The 18,633-nt window shown below is 41.2% G+C and overlaps 1 protein-coding gene across 3 annotated transcripts in view; it reads left to right on the top strand.

Annotated features, from left to right (window-relative positions):
• NEK11 (NIMA related kinase 11) overlaps window positions 1–18,633 on the top strand; it is a 272,217-nt gene that overhangs the window by 167,518 nt on the left and 86,066 nt on the right. For all 3 annotated transcript variants that reach the window (XM_027872170.1, XM_027872168.1, XM_027872169.1), the window contains exon 13: window positions 8,239–8,378. In XM_027872170.1, the coding sequence (XP_027727971.1) occupies window positions 8,239–8,378 (140 nt within the window). The remainder of the gene's footprint in view (window positions 1–8,238; window positions 8,379–18,633) is intronic.

Here is an 18,633-nt window from a genome sequence, read left to right as displayed (position 1 = left end):
GGGCCATCATTGCTCTGTTCCACCCCCTGTCTCCTGGAAAACATTTGTCTCTCATTGGCAGCTGTACTCTACAGAGGCGCCAGCTGGAGGCAGTCATGAGGCAGCCATAACACATTCCTTGCCAACAAGGAATCTTCTGCTGCCAATCTGGGTAGCCAAAGTGTTAAGATGAGAGCTTAGGAATCACCCACCCTGGGAAAGCAGGATGCGGAAAATGGGTCACTCTTCACACACACGTCACTGCAGTCACAAGAGTTTCTTCATTGCCACCATTAGTATCGTCATTTTGGTCTGGATTGGGGATAGTGATGCTGTAGCTACTCCTGATGGTGACGATGATAGACCTTTACATCAAAATGCTTCAACGTTTCCAAAAGACTTTCCCAAATTATCTCATTTGGTCCTCACCACAGCAATGTGAAGTGAATACTTTGTGTGTGTATGTATGGGGAGGGGAGGGCCAAACCTGTGATTTTACCAGTTTAAAGAATCCTTGCCTTGGAGAACTTCTGCCGTGTGGAGTCTTAGATACTTGCCTAGGATCACTGAGGGGTTAAGAGACATCCCCAGGGCCACATAGCCCGTGGGACTCATGTCAGAGGTGAAGCCCAGGCCTTGGTTACCCTACGCTTGGCCCTCCAGGCACTATATACTACGCCATCTCTTGAGATATGTCCTACAGTTTTCGTATTACCATTTGGCAGGTGAGTAAACTGAGACTCAGAGAGGTTAAGTGGATTGTGTGTGTTCACATAGCTAGTTAGTCCTAGAGTTAGTATTTTAACCAGGTCTTCCAGATTCCAGGACCAGCTACTCTATGTGCATTACTTAAGTACATTAACTCCTACTAATAGCTGGCATTTACAGAGTGCTAGGGCAGCTAGGTGGTGCCATAGTGCATAGAGCACTGGGTCTGGAGTCAGGAAAACTCATCTCCCTGAGTTCAAATCCGGCCTCGGACACTAATTTGTGTGGACCTTAACAAGTCACTTCACCCTGTTTGCCTCAGTTTCCTCGTCTCTAAAATGAGCTGGAGAAGGAGATGGCAAACTGCTCAAGTATCTATGGCAAGAAAATCCCAAATGAGGTCACAGAGAGTCAGACACAACTGAAACAATCAAACTACAACATATAGTGCTTTAAGAGGCAAAGAGGTAGCACAGTATATAGAGCTCTGGGCCTGGAATTAGGAATGCCTGAGTTCAAATCTGAACTTGGACACTTGCTAGCTGTGTGACTCTGGGCAAATCAAAAGCCTCTATCTCCCTCAGTTTCCTTAACTGTAAAATGGGAGGGGGTGGTGATGATGATGATGATGATGATGATGCTGATAGATACTTGCCTCCCAGGCTTGGGGTAAGGATCAAATAAGATAATGTTTGTAAATATTGTCCTATGTGCATAGGACAGTGCCTGGCATGTAGTAGGTTCTCAATAAATGATTGTTTCCTTCCTTTTAAGGTTTGCAAAAGGCTTTACAAATATTTTTTATCTGGATAGAGCACCGGCCCTGGATTCAGGAGGACCTGAGTTCAAATGTGGCCTCAGACACATAACACTTACTAGCTGTGTGACCCTGGGCAAGTCACTTAACCCCCATTGCCCAGCCAAAAACAAAAAACAATAAAAAAAAATATATTTTTTATCCTCATAACAATTTTGTGAGGTGGGTAGTAGTATTATTCCCATTTTACAAATGAAGAAACTGAGGCAGACAACAATTAAATTGAGATGGTTAAGATGGGTTAAGATGGTGGCATGAAAGATTATACAGAATTTGCCTAAGGTGACAAGCTGAGAAGCATCTGAGGCCAGATTTGACCTCAGTCTTCTTGACTTCAGATCCAGGCTCAAGGTACTGACCAGCTGCCTCTGAATTTAGATACATTTTTCTATATTCTTACTGAGGCAAAGCCTTTGCTAAAATCAATGCTGAATTTCCTGGGAAAGACTGGCCTCTATTCGTTCAAAATAGGTCATATGAGCTCTGACAGTCTTTTTAAAAAATAATTTGGAGGCTTAGAATTTGTGAAGACTCCATTTTACATGAGCTAGTAAGGGAATCTTGGTGTGTGTGTTTTTTTAATATAATATGTGCTTGAATGAATGAATGAAAAGGAAACAAAAAACACTCTAATATATCCAGAGCTGTATGCAGGATGCAGTGATGAAATCAAGCATAGCCCCTGCCCTCAAGAAAACTGTGAGAGAGTACAGGGAAAAAACGTGCGTCAGTCACCATAAGGCAGATTCCAGTGTGCTAAGCATCTAGGAGAGATTCCCGAAGAAGACTTAGCATATTTTAGATAGAGGGGAGCGAGAGTGGAGAAAGCACCATGGAGGAAGTGTGATCTCCCCAGGGTGACCTAGCCTGCTCTTTGTCTCCCCTTCTCCAACTAGCAGAAAGAGGAAGGGACTTCAGAGTCCATCTAACCCAAGCCCCTCACTTCACAGATGAGAAAATGGGGCCCCAAACAGGGGCCTTCCCTGTTCATTATTTCCTGTTTATCCTGGCTGTACCTTGCTTTGCATGTACTTGCTTGCACATTGGCTCCCTTATTAGATTGTAAACTCCTTGAGGGTAAGGACTGTCTTTTGCCTCTTTTTGTATCCCCAGTGCTTAGCACAGTACTTGGCGCGTAGTAGGTGCTTAATAAATGTGTATTGAAGTGACACATTCCCGTGTCCACAGGCAGTAGGTGACAGAGTCAGGATTTGAATCCAGGCCAAAGGCTCTAAATTCAATACTTTTTCTACTGTCACCGTACTGCACCCACCGTACTACATCATCATTTGCGATGATGTGGAATTCTGTAGTAGAATGAAGTTGAGAAACTTTCGCCAGGCCCCTAGTCAAGAAAGCTTCTCTACTCATCCTTGATATTGGATAATTCACTTCCCCAATCAGGACCTCAGTTTCCCCATCTGTAAAATGAGAGGATTGGACTAGGTGACCTCTGAGGTTTCTTCTTTCTCCACATCTGTGACCTTATGATCTTAGATTGCCTCAGTTTCCTCATTTGTAACAGGGAGGTGGATAACACGGCTGCTTGGGTTCCCACCGGCGCTTAGGTCTAAGATGGTCTGATCATTGCAGAGTGTACCCAGCTGTTCACGTTCAAGACTCTGGGGGCTGCCTTGACAGTTTAGTAAATATTGTCTCTTTAAACACCATCCTCCCCATTTTATAGGGAAAAACGGCCCCTTTAACAGGGGTCGTGCCATGAATCAGCAGCAGTGACAGGGCTGGGGTTTCTGACCCCTTCTTCTCCCTGTAAGCTGTCATTTTGTGCTCATCGCTTCCATGTAATCATGCTATCTTGTCCCTCTAAGCACAGAGGGAAAAAAAATCTCTTGGCAGATGCAGAATTTCACTTCTTTTTTCCCCCCAGGGCTAAAAACATAAATACAGTATTTTTTGTCTAATGATTTTATTTTATTGTATAGAACTTGGAAAACCCTTTTTCAAAAGTATTAACTTGGATATTAGTACTTTTCCAGGGAGAATTTTTTGAAAAGTCAAAACTAGTCTGCTGAATTTCTCACATTACAAGTCATTTGTTCTCTGTGCTTAGCAAATATTAATTATTTCTGACATTATTATTAGCTGTGGAGAGAGAGACAATCCAATCTTATGGTAGAGAGCTAGGTGAACCTGACATTCTAACAGGATGTGCTGGGAGAACCATTGGGTGACCTTGACTCATGTCTTTGACCTAGGGGCTCCAGGGTGATAGAGCATAAATCTAATGCTGGAGGAGATCTCAGTGGCCCTCTCGCCCATCAGTAAGCATTTTTTAAGCATTTACTATGTACCAGGCAGCTGGGTGGCCCAGAGAATGGCGTGCTGGGCCTGGCATCAGGAAGGCTCATCTTCCTGAGTTCAAATCTACCCCTAGACACTTAGCAGATGTGTGACCCTGGGCAAGTCACTTAACCCTGTTTGCTTCAGTTTCTTCATCTATAAAATGAGCTGGAGAAGGAAATCGAAAACCATTCCAGTTTCTTTTCCAAGAAAACCCCAAATGGGGTCATGAAGAGTTGGACACAAATCAGCAACAAAAATTTTGGCCACTGCATGGCCTGGTAGTCAAAATGAGCACCTTCATTAGGGGAATCTTCACCTTATCACTGAAATCTCTGCCCTTTTAATTCAATATGTGTTGAAGTTCGGAAGTATTATTATCTGTGAGCCATGTAGTTCTCCAGAGTATTATGAAGATGATACAGGCCTTGGCCCTATAAAGAGCTTTTACCTATAAAGATGATCAGATAAACACAAAAGCCTAGATAAGGACAAAAGATTATTAATGTCATGGGGAGGGTAGTACACTGGGGTTTAGCGTCTAGAACAGTGCCTTATCCATGGCAGACTCTTAATAAATAGTTGTTGATTTAATTCAGTTTAGAAAACATCGTGGTGCATTGGGTGGAGTGCTGGCTTTGGAGTCAGAAGACTTGAGTTTGAATCCTGCCTCTGTCACCTACTACCTGGGTGACCTTGGGGACTCCATTGGCCTCAGTTTTCTCATCTATTAGATGAAGAGGTTGAACTAGCTCAGCAGTGTCAAACAGGTGGCCTGCAAGCCCATGAAGCTAACAATACTCTTGAGGGTGGCCTGAGCCAGATTAAAATGTAATTGGGAAATATTTAGCAAAATAAATAAAAATGCGACATGACATGTTAATTTTGTGATTTTCTAACTCAGTATGCACCCACAGGGATCTTTATGAGTGGTTTAGTAGCTTCCGTTTCTGTTTGACTTTGACATCACCAATCTATGGTTTCTGAGGTCCCCACTAGTTTTTTTATCAACTGGGAAAATCCCATTACCTTAGGGGAGCCCAAGTTCTAGAAGTTATTGGACAATATTGGACAATATTGGTTATGTTATTCCTTTGAGGAACTTTGGCCTAGGACATGGAAGATCTGAGTCCTGATCTTGCCTCTTCCACACCCTGGCCCTGTGGGCTTTGATTGAGTCATTTAAGTGAGGCATCAGTGAGGTTGCCTCGGTGTCAAACTGCTGATGATATCTTCCCGGCCTACCTTACAGAAAGTGGGGAAATATGCCAAAAGCTCTTTGGAGATCACATAGATTTACTGTAAACATGTCAGAGCATAGGAACAGAGCAGAACGATCTTGGGCAAAACACCTTTCTAGTACTTTCCCCTTAAATAAAATAACAAAAACAACAACAGTCACACATTCACCAACTCCTTCCTCACATGGAAACTTTCCCCATTGAAAGCACGTTATCATTGGATGTGATAAGTGTAAAATTCTTTTTTTTTTTTTTTTGATAAGTGTAACATTCTTAATGTATGCTAAGGAAAGATAGAGGCAGAAGGTTTTGGGCCTGAATCTATAGGTCACATTGAATCAGTGGATGAAGGCAAGCCATAAATAACTTGGTCTCCTTCGAGCAAGACACAGAGAACATAAAGATATTAATGAGAATGCTGTAGCTAAATGTTAAGAGACTTATTGGCATCCTGAAATTAAAGCCTAATGGGGAGAGCATATTTAAAGCAGTTAATACCTCTGCAGTATTAATGTATTCTCTCGGAATTGTTCAGATGGGCCATAGCTGATTTCAAAAGTGCCCTAACAAAAACCTGTAGAACATTAGTGAAATATAGGACCCATCAGCCTAAGGCAGCCAAACCAAAGGAAGATGATGGATAGACATTCTTAGAGAACATGGCAGACAGGTCCAAAACCTACAGAAATGCTTCTGGAATGAAGAAACATCAGTTCAACAAAAAAGACTAGAAGCTGATAATGAATATACCTGAAGGGCAGTGGGTAGACGCCTGGTGGGTATACGTATGCCCATGGTGGTTTTGTCCAATATTACTGAAATTGGCTTGCCTCTGGATGGAGCCTGTGAAACAGCTAAGATCCAAGAATGTAATCAACAGATCTTCCATGGGCAACTTCCATATGAGCTTGACCAACAACATTTTTATAAAGAAATATTGAACATGTGACTGATGTGAATTTATCTGAGGAAACAGAAGTCTGTGATGGCAATTCAGAACTAGGTCATTGACACCAGAAACTATAGAAGGTTATTTCTTTTTTTTTTTAAGGAGACTGGATTTAGTGATCAATGTAGATTATGCAGGGAAATAGTAGAGAGAGTGCATTTACTGTCTACCTCATAATGCCTGGTGTCTGGGATTATACACCAGAAGTTCCCTAACTTTTGTGGACAGACATAAGACAGACTCCAGTGCTACAAATACAGACCTCTGGAGAGCTCAACCAATAAGATGGTTATCATAGACCAAACTATTGTTGGCAATTTCCTCGTTGTGATGCTGATCTATAAAAATGTAAGGACAACATTTTTTAATGGATGTCTCCATCCCAGACAACACTCATAATCTCCAAGCTACTTTATGAGCCCAGCATGTAGACTGCCCATCTGTTACCTCACTGTCTTGCTACACGACTGAACAGACTACCTCTTTCTCTCATAACTTTCACGCTATTCCTTATGTGCAATTTTTGGATAACATGCCGAACACAATTGTTGACCACCGCTGTCTCTTCGCTGCCCTGCAGGAGACCAGCCACTTAAATTCTTTATAGTCTGTGGTATCCCATGATCCCATCCTGCAATTGTCCTATTAATGATAAATGATGCCAGTTATCATTAATATAATAAATTTAGCAATAGCATGTAGGTCTTCTTAAAATAGCCACGTTAATTATATATAATATAGTATCATAATAATTCAGTATTACAAAGTAAATAAGTATAATACTTATAAGGGTTTTTAATTAGTATTTTTATGTCACAGCTGAAGGGACTTGTTTGGGCTTAATTGAAGAAGCCAAATTAATTGAGAAGGGCCAAATGAGAACCCTTCCCCAGCACCTGCGTCTTGCATAATCCCTCTTTCTGTGCAGCCCTCATCTGGAACACTGGGGATACAGTCTCTGAGGCAGTCATCATTGGATTCCTTGGTAAAGGTACTCCGTCACTGCCTGCGAAGTGTGTGGGAACTCCAGAGCGCTGCCCTGACGCATCAGTTATAAGGGTCACTGCAGGGGGAGAGGAAATTAAAGCTATTTATCAAAGAGCGTTTTCCCCTGGATGGGAAAAGTGAACATTAACGCAACAAGTGACTGCATGCGGGCCAAGAAAACCTTTTGATAAACTGAGTTGGAAGGGATTGCATTTCCTTTGCCTTCTCCCCTGAAAGAGGAAGTGCAAGGGAACCGTATAGAACCAGCCACTGGGCGTGTGTTGCACCAGTGGCCTTGTTGACTGGGTGTGCTCTGTAAGCTCAGGATGGGCTCTTGGTGATGTGGAGGGGCCTTTCGCTCATGTAGGACATTATCGCTTTATGTGATTCTGGATGTGAGTATATATTTTATTAATAATAATCGTTGTTCAGTCACATCCCTCCCTTCATGATGCCATTTGGGGGTTTTCTTGGCAGAGATATTGGAGTGGTTTGCCATTTCCTTCTCTAGCTTGTCTTACAGATGAGGAAACGAGGTTAAGTGACTTGCCCAGGGTCACATAGCTAGAAAGTGTCTGAGGCCAGATTTGAACTCAGGAAGATGATTCTTCCTGACTCCAGGTGCAGCACTCTATCCACTGAGCCAGATGCCTAATAGTAATAATAGCTAGGTTTGTAGATATAGAGATTTAAGATTTGAAAATTTTAGATAGTACTTCAAGGCTTATTTATTAATTTATTTATAGTACTTTAAGGTGTTAGTTGATCCTCAGAATAGATCTGGGAGGTAGGTGCTGTTATTATCCCCATTTTACAGTTGAGGAAACTAAGGCACACAGCAGGGAAGTCACTTGCCCAAGGAAACATAGCTAGTAAGTTCCTGAGGCTGGATTTGAACTCAGGTCTTCCTGACTCCAGACCCAGCACTCTATCCATCGCACCCCCCTCACTGCCAACATTCCCCACCTGATTTAAAATAGAAACACATTTGAGCCATAGTTTCATCACTGTTTCATGGCTTTCTCACTTGGAGTTTCAAAAGGAAGCTGAGAATGGCATTTCCTCTGTTCTTGCTGACTCTCCGCTTTGACAAATGTTCCCCTTCTTGACTTTATTTGTAAGTGACCGGGCTTCATGCCCTTACAGGGCACCATTGATGTAAAGGGAGATTTGTAAGTCACCTCTTTCCACGTCTCTGGGGAAAACACCATCTTACTCCCTGTAATCAGCTGTTTTGTGGCTGTGTCTCATTTCAGAGATCCCAGAAGATCCTGTAGAAGCTGAAGAGTATTATGTGGATGTCTTTGATTCCTGTTCAGAAGCAAGTGAGGAGGATACAATAGAAGAGGTGATAGAGGAGGACGCAGCAGACAGCACTTTTAGGACCGCTCATCAGGTATGTGTCATCCTTGGAAGGGCTAGGACAGTCAAAATCTCCAGTTTTTCTGTTAACCTCCCAAGAGACTAAAGATGGCGCAGCCCTGAGGGATTGGGGTGTAATTTGCAAGAGCTCCATCCAAAGCAAGATGAAAACTCCCTTCTCATCTCTTGCCTGGACTATTGCAATAATCTTGTGGTTGTTCCCCTTTATGCACTCTGCATTCAACTGGAACTGATCCATTTGCTATTCCCGGAACTCAACAGTCCCACCTCCTTGCCTTTGCCTAGGCTGTCCCTCGTGCCTGGAATGCATGCCCTCCTTACCCACACCTCTTAGCATCCTTATCTTTCTCTTCAGGGTTCAACTCAGTTGCTGTCCCCTTTCCTGATGCCCCTAATTGTCAGTTCTCTCTCTCCTCAAATTCTATCTTATTTATTTGTATGTTTAAAAGCTGCACCCCCCCCCCACACACATTCTTCAGTAGACTGTAACCTCCTTGAAGGAAGGGAGTGTTTTTATATTGTCTTTGTGTCCTAGCACCTTGCACAGGGCAGGTGCCTAATAAATGCTTGTCCAATGAATGTCAGTCAGTGCTATAGACTAGACACCCAACCAATCTCTATTCTCACGGACACATTCCTAAGACAGGGAAGGATTTTGCTTAGGAAAAGGTAGGTGAGCAGAGAAGAAAGACTTTTATCGAGTTTATATACCTCCTTGCATTTGGAGGCTGACGCCATAAACTCCTCCCACCCCAAGCGCCATGTTGTCAGTGGCTGCAGAGAAGAGTGAGTAAATAAATAACCTTTTATTTTGATTGGAGGCCTTCGGCCCACACAGAGGAAAGCTCAACCAAGAGCCATAGGAGTAAAGGTATGCTTTTTTGGGGGAGTAGGGAAGGAATTTTGTATTTTAGAGGAGAAGTTAAAACATTCTGCTCCTGTTTTAAAAATTAGGAACAGGGGACTTAACTCCAGGACTTGAAGTCAAAAGGCCCCAGGTCAAGGCCCACCCAGCTCTAACTGTAGCTGTAATAAGCATGTGAGCAGAATCAGAGGAGGACATTAAGCCTTTCTCATTCTGGGAAATGAAGGGGTCAGACTAAATGATCCCTAAGACCCCTTTAAGCTCAATGCCAATGACCCCTGGACTTGCTGATTTGTAAGGAAGGGGATTATAACCCTTGTACTTCCCACCTTACAAACTGTGAAGAGAGTGCTTTGAAATATAAAATACAAATAATAATAGCTAGTATTTACATAGCACTTAGTGGTCTGCAAACACTCATCTCATTTGGTAAAGGATAAACCATATGGAGTAAACTCTAGGTGTGAGCTATAATAATATTAATTACTATTATTATTAACAGTATTAAATGATAAAGAATGAAGGATTTTTATTATGGACAGTTAAAGGAGAGACACAAAGAAGGAGAGTTTGAAAGAGAAAAAGGAGGGGGTGGAGATCAAGAGATAAAGAAAAAACAGCTAGAAAATCCAAGAGCTACACATATAGAGACAGTCATTGGGTTAGTAGGCATTTATTAAGCACGTACTATGTGTCAGGGTGGCAGCTAGGTGATGCAGTGGATAGAATGCCAGGCCTGGAGTCAGGAACACCTAAGTTCAAATCCGGCCTCAGATACTTATTAGCTGTGTGCCCCTGAGCAAGTCACTCAACCTCTACCTTCATAAAAAACTGGAGAAGCAAATAGTAAATCACATCAGTATCTTTGCCAAGAAAACCCATGGCCAGTATTGGTATGTTTGGTCCACAGGGTCACAAAAAGTCAGATGTGACTGAACAACAACAACAATGTGCCAAGCGCTGTGATAAATGCAAGGGATACGAGGAAAGGTGAAGAACATTCCTAGCTTTTGAGGGGCTCACAGTGAAACAGTTGTTTTCAGTCACGTCTGACCCTTCGTGGCCCCATTTGGGGTTTTCTTGGCAGAGATATTGGAGGGGTTTGCCATTTCCTTCTCCAGCTCATTTTACAGATGAGGAAACTGAGGCAAACAGGGTGAAGTGACTCGCCCAGGGTCATATAGCTAGTAAGTGTCAGAGGCCAGATTTGAACTCAGATACTTCTGACTCCAGGCCCATACTCTATCCACTGTGCCACCTAGCACTGCATCACAAACCATTATGAAAGTTTTAATAATGTGATCTTTGAAACACATAATCACTGAATCAGAATGAGTCCTACAGCCCCTTTGGAGTACAACATTTGTAGCTGTCACCACAGTGGTGTACTTTACCATTGCAGATGTTGGAGTGGGGAAGGAAGAGCCTGTCACTGAAATAGTTTTTCTCCATTCTAATTGACGTTGGATGGTGCTTCAGCTTGACAAATGTTTTCATACAGTCTCTAGTCATCTTTCAATTGCATTGTTTGTCTTTTCTTTCCTGAGTGAAACAAATGTTTTAGGTATAGCATCAAACCTTGTGGTATGACCCATTTGGGAGTAGGTGCTGTTTAATGAATGTGTCTGTTTTGAGTGGGCCATTCGGGACTGTTGTATTTGTTCTTGCTATGATGAAGGCTCCCAGGGTCCACTTCCCCAATTCTCTCTCTCTCTCTCTCTTTTCTTTTTTTAAACTCAGAGGGAATCCTGACCAGCTGAAGGCTTTGTCATCACTGACATCTTAGTGGCTTTGGAATCCTAATGTAGTGAGGGAGTAAAGCTTATGACAGAGTCTCTCTAAAATAGATTTGGGGGACATAGGCTCACAATCGAGGTTTAATGGGAGTCACAGGGAATTTTTAACTCCAAGTCTGAAACCATGGACCTTGAATCAGTACCAGACACATGTCAGTTAACAAACAGACTTAATGTTAGCCTGAGTCATTCTGATTGCTTTTCTTAGCAATCATTTAGAGAGTAGCAGTGGCTAAAAAGTCTCTCTGTGACATTTGTTCGTTTCCCTATGGTCTACCACAGCCACACAGGGGGCTAACACCAGCAAGCTGAATGCCTCAGGTTAGGGTTAGGTTTATATGTTACCCTTTTCTAGTGCTGACTCAAGGTCCATGGTCCCAAACAATTATCTGACTTGGGATAGAAAATTCCCATCAAATCCTGGATTCTGAACCTATGTCTCCCAAACCTGTTTTGGAGAACCCCATCTTGTCTCCCCGAAACAAACAAACAAGAAAACAACTTCCCAGCTTGCCAGGTCTGTGTAGAGGCTGGGGGAATGAAGTCCACTTCAATTCACAAAATCCTCTTTTAATTGACATGCAATCGAAAAATGAAAGACTGGGTGAAGCACTCACCCAAAGTCTTACATTTGTTATGCATGCTTACTGGCAACAAAACCCTTCACTTCGGTTCTATATTTCATCTTCCACAGGCCTTGCGATCTCTCTCTATTGAATCATTGCAAACTAGATTAGAAGGACCAGGAGGTGATATTGTGCCTGAAATAATGATGCAAAAATAGACAGGTGGAGTCTGTGATCTCCATAGCCTAAGAAACAATGAACGATTTTTGCATTAAATCCTGAAAGGTCATTTGTGTCTTTTACCGCAGTAATTGGACTACTGCCTTGTCACAACAATAATTATCCATCCATCTTCCTAATGCCTTTGAATGCATTATCTGTGGAAGGAGAGCTAGAGTGGGCAGCACTTCCAGGGATGCTTGGGTGATAGGGGTTGAAAATAAGATGATGTCTGGAAGGCCTGCGTAAACCGTAAAAATGCTACGCAAATATAAGTCCCTACTGTTAACTGAAGAGAGATCAGGCTGATTCACGCTCCTGAGAGAGGGCTAACTTATGGGGTAAAATGTAAACGATCTCCCCACAATCCCCAGATAACTAACTGAAAGTCAGTCAACATGGTCCAGTGTATGAGAAGGCCTCCTGCTCTCCCCTTGAGCTCAGAATGTCTTCCCGCTACCCATAGCTCGGCTCCCCGTGGCACCTTTACCAGACCTAGGTCAGTGCTGATCCCGTCGGAAATTTCTGTGTCATTCTGTTCTTCTGTTAGGTAGTACTCCAGTAATTTGCTATATTCTTCTAGTTCCTCCCTGTTAGGGGATGATGGTGACTTAATGTGGTTGCCCTTGGCAGTTTATAGTGGGTCACAAAGAATTCTTATAAGGTCAGTCTCAATGATTTTTTGGCAGGGAGGAGGCTCCATTATATAATAAAACTATTTTCTCATTGACCGGAAAAAAGGGGATGATTTCCAAGTATACACATAATGGAATATCAATTCTGATTTTAAAAAGTGATTTAGATTTAGTATTTATGTTTTAATAGGGACCAAATATCCCCACTGCAGTTGGAAACATAAGGTATTTATGGTAGACCAAAGCCCAAAGACAGGAAGGGGTATACTGGGGCAGCTGGTTCTTATATCTGCCTTAAGTGTCCACAGGGCTGGATCCACCCCCACCTTCCAACCCTTTCCCCCCAGGATACCCCTTAGTGTCTGCTTTGTCAGACTAGCCCAGTGTGAGTAGGAGTGGAGTAGGGTGAGGAAGGGACTGGGGAAAATGGTGGGATTGTCTCTCTTAGCACTTACCCCAGAGAGCAGCATTGTTAGGCAGTTAGGTGGCATAGGCATGTTGGACTTGGAGTCAGGAAGACATTAAGTAGGTATGGGTATGGGCAAGTCTTAGTTATCTCATCCGTAAAATGGACATTAAAATAGCACCTGTCCCCAGGGTTGTTGTGGGGATCAAATGAGATTATCTGTGTAAAGTGCTTTGCCAATCTTAGGTGCTATATAAATATAATATATCAAATATAAATATTTTCTAATTATTATTAGTATGACTCCCCCCTTCCCAGTTTTACGTATGTGGTCTAGGATACAGTTGACTGTGGGAATTAACTGCAGGATTAGCTTTTAGGGAAAAGTAGCATGGTCTAGTAGAGGAAAAGGCATATGCTTGAAATCAGAAGACCAGGGTTCAGGTCCCATCTGTGTTCTGAGGAGCTCTCTAAGACCATCAGATTGTAGGACAGTTGCTAGTTTGCATTGTTTCCCCCCCCCAAAAAAAACCCCTCCCAAACCAATGAAAATACAAGTACAGGACCCTCCCCTCAACCCCAGCCCCGAGAATAGATTTTTCAGTTTGGTTTTTCGTAAGGAAGAGAAATTAGCACAATTCAGTTCGATTCAACCAGCATTTTTGAAGCACCAGGCACTAGGGATTCAAAGATGAAAATGAAAGAACACAAAAAAGCTCAAATATTGTATATTAGGAGATTCCTTTTGGAAAATAAAACTTTTCTCCCATATTCTTGGGAGAAATAACCCTCTTATTTCAGGTCCGCTGATCATTATCCAATTCGACCACTGGACTGAGGTTGTATAAAGCAACAACCTTAATCAGGAATAAGTGAAACGTTGGAGGAAAGAAGATTGATTAGGATTTGAGCAGGCTGTCCAGACTGAATGGATCGTAGCAAATGGAAATAACCAAAGCCATTTCAGCTCCTAAAAAAAAATCTATCGCAGCGTGCTCTCACAGTTATATTAGGATGTGGCTTCATCAGCCTCACTCTGGTTTTCCCATCCGTTAAGCTTTCAGACTCCCATCCAGAATGCCAAAGATTCTGCTGCTAAAATATCAATTAAAAAAAAAACAGCAAGTACAATCCAAGGCCTCTCCTCCCCCTCACCCCAGCCCACCCTAAAGAATGCTGCTACCTGGAAGAATTCTTTGTGACTCCCTATAACGGAAGGTGGCTGTAGTTAGCTTTTAATAATATAGATAAACAAGATGTTGACAGTGAACTCTGGACAGACCGACAGTCTCAGTGACTCATAATTCAAAGACAGGGATTTGTGGCGTTGGGGACGGTTGGTGGTGCTTGGCTACAGCCCACCCCAAAGATGTGTCTCGGGTTTCTTTTCACCGCATGTACATACAATCTCTCTTTCCTTAGTGATTGGTCACCCATGTACCTTGAGAGGAAAGACTCCAGGTTCAAGGGCAGCCTCGGTCCATTCATCGTTGTTAGATGCTTCTGTGCTGAAAAGCAACTTACATCTTTTTCGTTAATTATGAATGCAAATAATCAGGGGCCTTGGCATCTCATGAAATCAAGTCACAGGATTTAAATGGGAGAGGTGTTTCTGAATGAAAAGCCGTGGGATAAGGTCACCTTAAGCTTCAGCTTCGGTTGCTGCGGATGGAAGAACTTTCACAAACATTTGTTTAGATAAAAGGGAGTCCGTAGCAGAGCGGTGCCTGGAGTGTGGTCATTCAGAGCAGTTACCTTGGATCCTACACTTGAGGGTGGTGAGTCACCAAGCAGTGTGACTCTTTCAGGAGTGAAGGAGGCCCTCCTTCAGAGGTTCATGGGTGTATAACTAAGATAGACCTTTTCCACTAGGTCTTTGGTGGACTAGCACACACACACAGCAGCCTTCCAGTGCTGTTTGCAATAATAGAAGTGTAGATGACTATGCTCCATGGAGATACGCTTTTGAAAATAAACAATGGCGCCCATGCTGAGGAGAGCTGGTGGGCGTTGAGCACGGAATATTAAATGATTTTTTTGCAGGCAAGTGGTTGTCAAGGCATATTAACTGGGGCAAATAATTACATTTACTGACTTCTACAATAAACATTGCAATTTTTCACATTTCCAAAAAACTTTGAATATGTGACATTCCCTCCTTTGGCAGCTGCCACTCATTTAACGCAATTTGGCATTACCATACATTCTTTAATTCTTCATCATGAAGCCACAGCTGATCACACTGGATACTAAATATACCTTTGATGTCCTGTTTTCCAGGTCTAGCTTGGGTGAGTAGCCCAGAACGTTTCTAAAGGTTTAAGTCGGAAGAGTTCTTATGTCACTGAAACATGTTTATTTCTGTCTCTTGGATAAATTTCTAAATCTTTTGGACCATGAGGCATGATGTAAGATCATGCTGTAGCATTCCATCTCCATTTGGAAATTTCTGTCATTCTACAGTAATTCTGCTTTTTATTATGTCAGTATGTTTATCAGAGAACATCATTCCCTTGAAGAGGACAAAACTTCCAGACCTATTGGAATTTTTTTAAAAATCTCTCATTATGGGGTGGATGTTTTACAGCAGGGATTTTTTTTTTACTTCATAATAGTATTTTTCCCCATTACATGCAAAGATAGTTTTCAACATTCATTTTTGTAAAATTTTGAGTTCCAAAATTCTCTCCTTTCTTCCTTCCCCTCTACCCTCCCCGAGACAGTAAGAAATCTGATACAGGTTATACATGTACAATCACGTTAAACATTTCCACATTAGTCATGTTGTGAAAAAAGAATCAGAACAAAAGGAAAAACTATGAGAAAGAAAAAACAAAAAAACAAGTGAAAATAGTATGCTTTGATCTGCATTCAGACTCCATAGCTCTTTTTCTAGATGTGGTTAGCATTTTCCATCAGGAGTCTTTTGGAATTGTTTTGGATCCTTACATTGCCGAGAAGAGCTAAATCTTTCATAGTTAATTATCGCACCATGTTGCTCTTACTGTGTATCATGTTCTCCTGATTCCGCTCATTTCACTCAGCATCAGTTCATATAAGTCTTTCCAGGTTTTTCTTAAGTCTGCATACACATCATTTCTTATAGCACAATAGCATTCCATTACATTCATATACCACAACTTTTTCAGCCATTCCCCAGTTGATGGGCGTTCCCTCAATTTCCAATTCTTTGCCACCACAAAAAGTGCTTATAGTAGGGATTCTTAACCTAGGGTCAGCGATTTTTTTAGTATCTTCATAACTGTATTTCAATATAATTGAGGCAGTTAGGTGGTATATTAGGTAGAGCACTGAGCCTAGAATGAGAAGTTCAAATCCTGCTTCAGACACTTAGTATCTGGGTGACCATGGCAAATTACCTAACTTCTGTTTGCCTGGGTTTGCTCATCTTTAAAATGGGGATTATAATAGCACTTACTTCTCAGGATTGTTACGAGGATAAAGAGTGAGATAATATTTGTAAAGCACTTTGCAAACCTTAAAGCATCATACAAATACTAGTTATTTTTATTATCGTAACCAGTTTTCTTTTTAATACTATGTGTCTTATATTATACATTTAAAAGCATTATTCTGAGAAGGGAGCCATAGGTTTCACCAGACAGACTGCCAAAGGGGCCCATGACACAACAGAGATCAAGACCCTTTGTTGTCCAATCTGATGAAGATCTCATTTAAGATCATGTCCATTTTATGTGGGATCACCTTTCAGACTTAAAGTACTTCAACTCTTTTTCTCTTTTGTCCCTGAATTTAAGCTCAAAAAGAAAAAACTTTTTCCTGCTTAATATTATTAATATACCATATATTAATTACGTATAATAATACAACAAAATAATATATAATCAATAATTAATTAATATTAATAATAAATGTTAATGTTATTAATATTATTAATAAAAACCTGACCCAAAAATTTGGCCTCAGCCTTCCATCTGTAAACTTAATCATCAGCAAAGGCCTTCCAGCCATTCTGTCCAAAAGGCATTTCTTTCAAACTTGTCCTTTCTTAACAGAAGGAGGAAGCTTCTAAGGATGGGGGTCAGGAATGGGAGAGACAAGCAGTTTCTTTGTCTCTCCTCACTCCCTTTCCTTTGATTTTGTTTTTCTCTCTATACTTAATAAAAGATATAACATATCTTTACACCTGGGAGATGTAAAGACCTCAAGGCTGCGCTTCTCTGCATTTCTGCTTTTTGTTTATTTGTTTGTTTTCACAGGAATCAATGGTGCCCACCTCTCATACAGGGGAACTAATTTCTAGCTTAATTTATAGAAAATCCAGTCATTGAGTTACGTAGACCTAGGCTGCCCCAACAACAACTTTAGATAGCTACAAACAGCTTCAGAAGGAGATTTCATTAAGTCACAGGTCCCCTTACAACATTAAAAATATTTGAACAGCAAATTTAAGTGGAAATTTTATTTCAGGAAGGATAGAGGATAAAAGTGTTTAAAAATATTTGTTTAATTCATTTGGTTCTATGCTATGAAATGCTAAAGGCTTTTATGTAATGTTTTACCCCTTATTTAGCAGATGTGTTTTGTTTATTTTTGTTAATAGCAATTACATTTACAATAAAAAAAACATTTTAAAAGCAAAAATAATTCATTTCAGGATGATAAAATAGGAATAAACTTAGCTTAAATTTAGTAGTTGATGTTTTAAACCTTTTTTCAAAGTAAAAAAAATTTTAAAAAATAAAGGAACAAATACCAGTGTAATAATATGACCGAATACTTATCGGACCTTACTGTCGTGTCAGCTTTAAAATTTTTGCATTTGTGTTTGAATACACTGAAAGACCAAAGGCAGCGTTTTGCCATGTCCGTAGGTCATTCGCAGATATAAAATATGAACTCTGTTCTTCTAAGGTTCTTCTAAGATATGTTTTCCCAACCTCTTCTGCTTTTGATTTTCTAAATAGGCTACTGAATTTAAACACAGGATGTAGGATTTCCTGCCTTGCATATTGTGAGCTTCTGCCTAGAAATGAGCCAGAATTTTAGTAGGGAAATACAGTTTTCAACTCTGTTTTCATCACTGTATTCTCTAAACCAGTTGTATCAAACTCACCTCTAAACCATACATAAAGATCCCTGAGGGCAATGTGTTGACTTCTCCTTCTTGGTGAATTGATTTCAGTCTTGTCTGACTTTTCCTGACCTCATTTGGGGTTTTCTTGGCAAAGATCCTGGAGTGGTTTGCCATTCCCTTCTATACTGACCTAGAAAACTACATAATGACATTATCCATGTTCTATTGCATTTTATTTATTTAGCTAAATATTTCTCAATTACTTTTAATCTGGTCTGGGCAGCACTAGGGAGGACCCTGTGATTGACATCTCTGTTCTGAACAAGTGTGTAATCAAGAAGGGGCTTTTGAAAATCTGGTCCTTTAAGCTCGTTAGTGTGTCTGCTTCTGCCTGAACAGTGAGTCAGTGTGGCACAGTAAGCAGACCACTGTATTTGTGGGCAGAGGATTTGGGTTCACATCTTGCTTCTGCAACTTAGCACTTCCATGGTCTGGGGCAAGCAGCTTAGTTTCTCTGGCACTCATTGTCCTCATCTGTAAAATAAGGAGAGTTTAGACTAAATCAGAGGTTCTTAACCCTGCAGATTTCAGGAGGTCTGTGAACTTGGATGGGAAAAAATATTACATCTTCATTTTTGTTAACTTCTAATTGAAATTTAGCATTTCCTTCTATTATGAATGGGTGGGGCAGTGGTTAGAGCGCCCGACCTGGAGCAGAGAGA

Source organism: Vombatus ursinus, unplaced genomic scaffold (assembly GCF_900497805.2).
Source record: "Vombatus ursinus unplaced genomic scaffold, bare-nosed wombat genome assembly UNPS02014799.1, whole genome shotgun sequence".
In the NCBI taxonomy this organism is placed as follows: Eukaryota; Metazoa; Chordata; class Mammalia; order Diprotodontia; family Vombatidae; genus Vombatus; species Vombatus ursinus.
The sequence above is the reverse complement of the archived record's forward strand: the minus strand, read 5'-3'. Positions and strand labels throughout refer to the sequence as shown.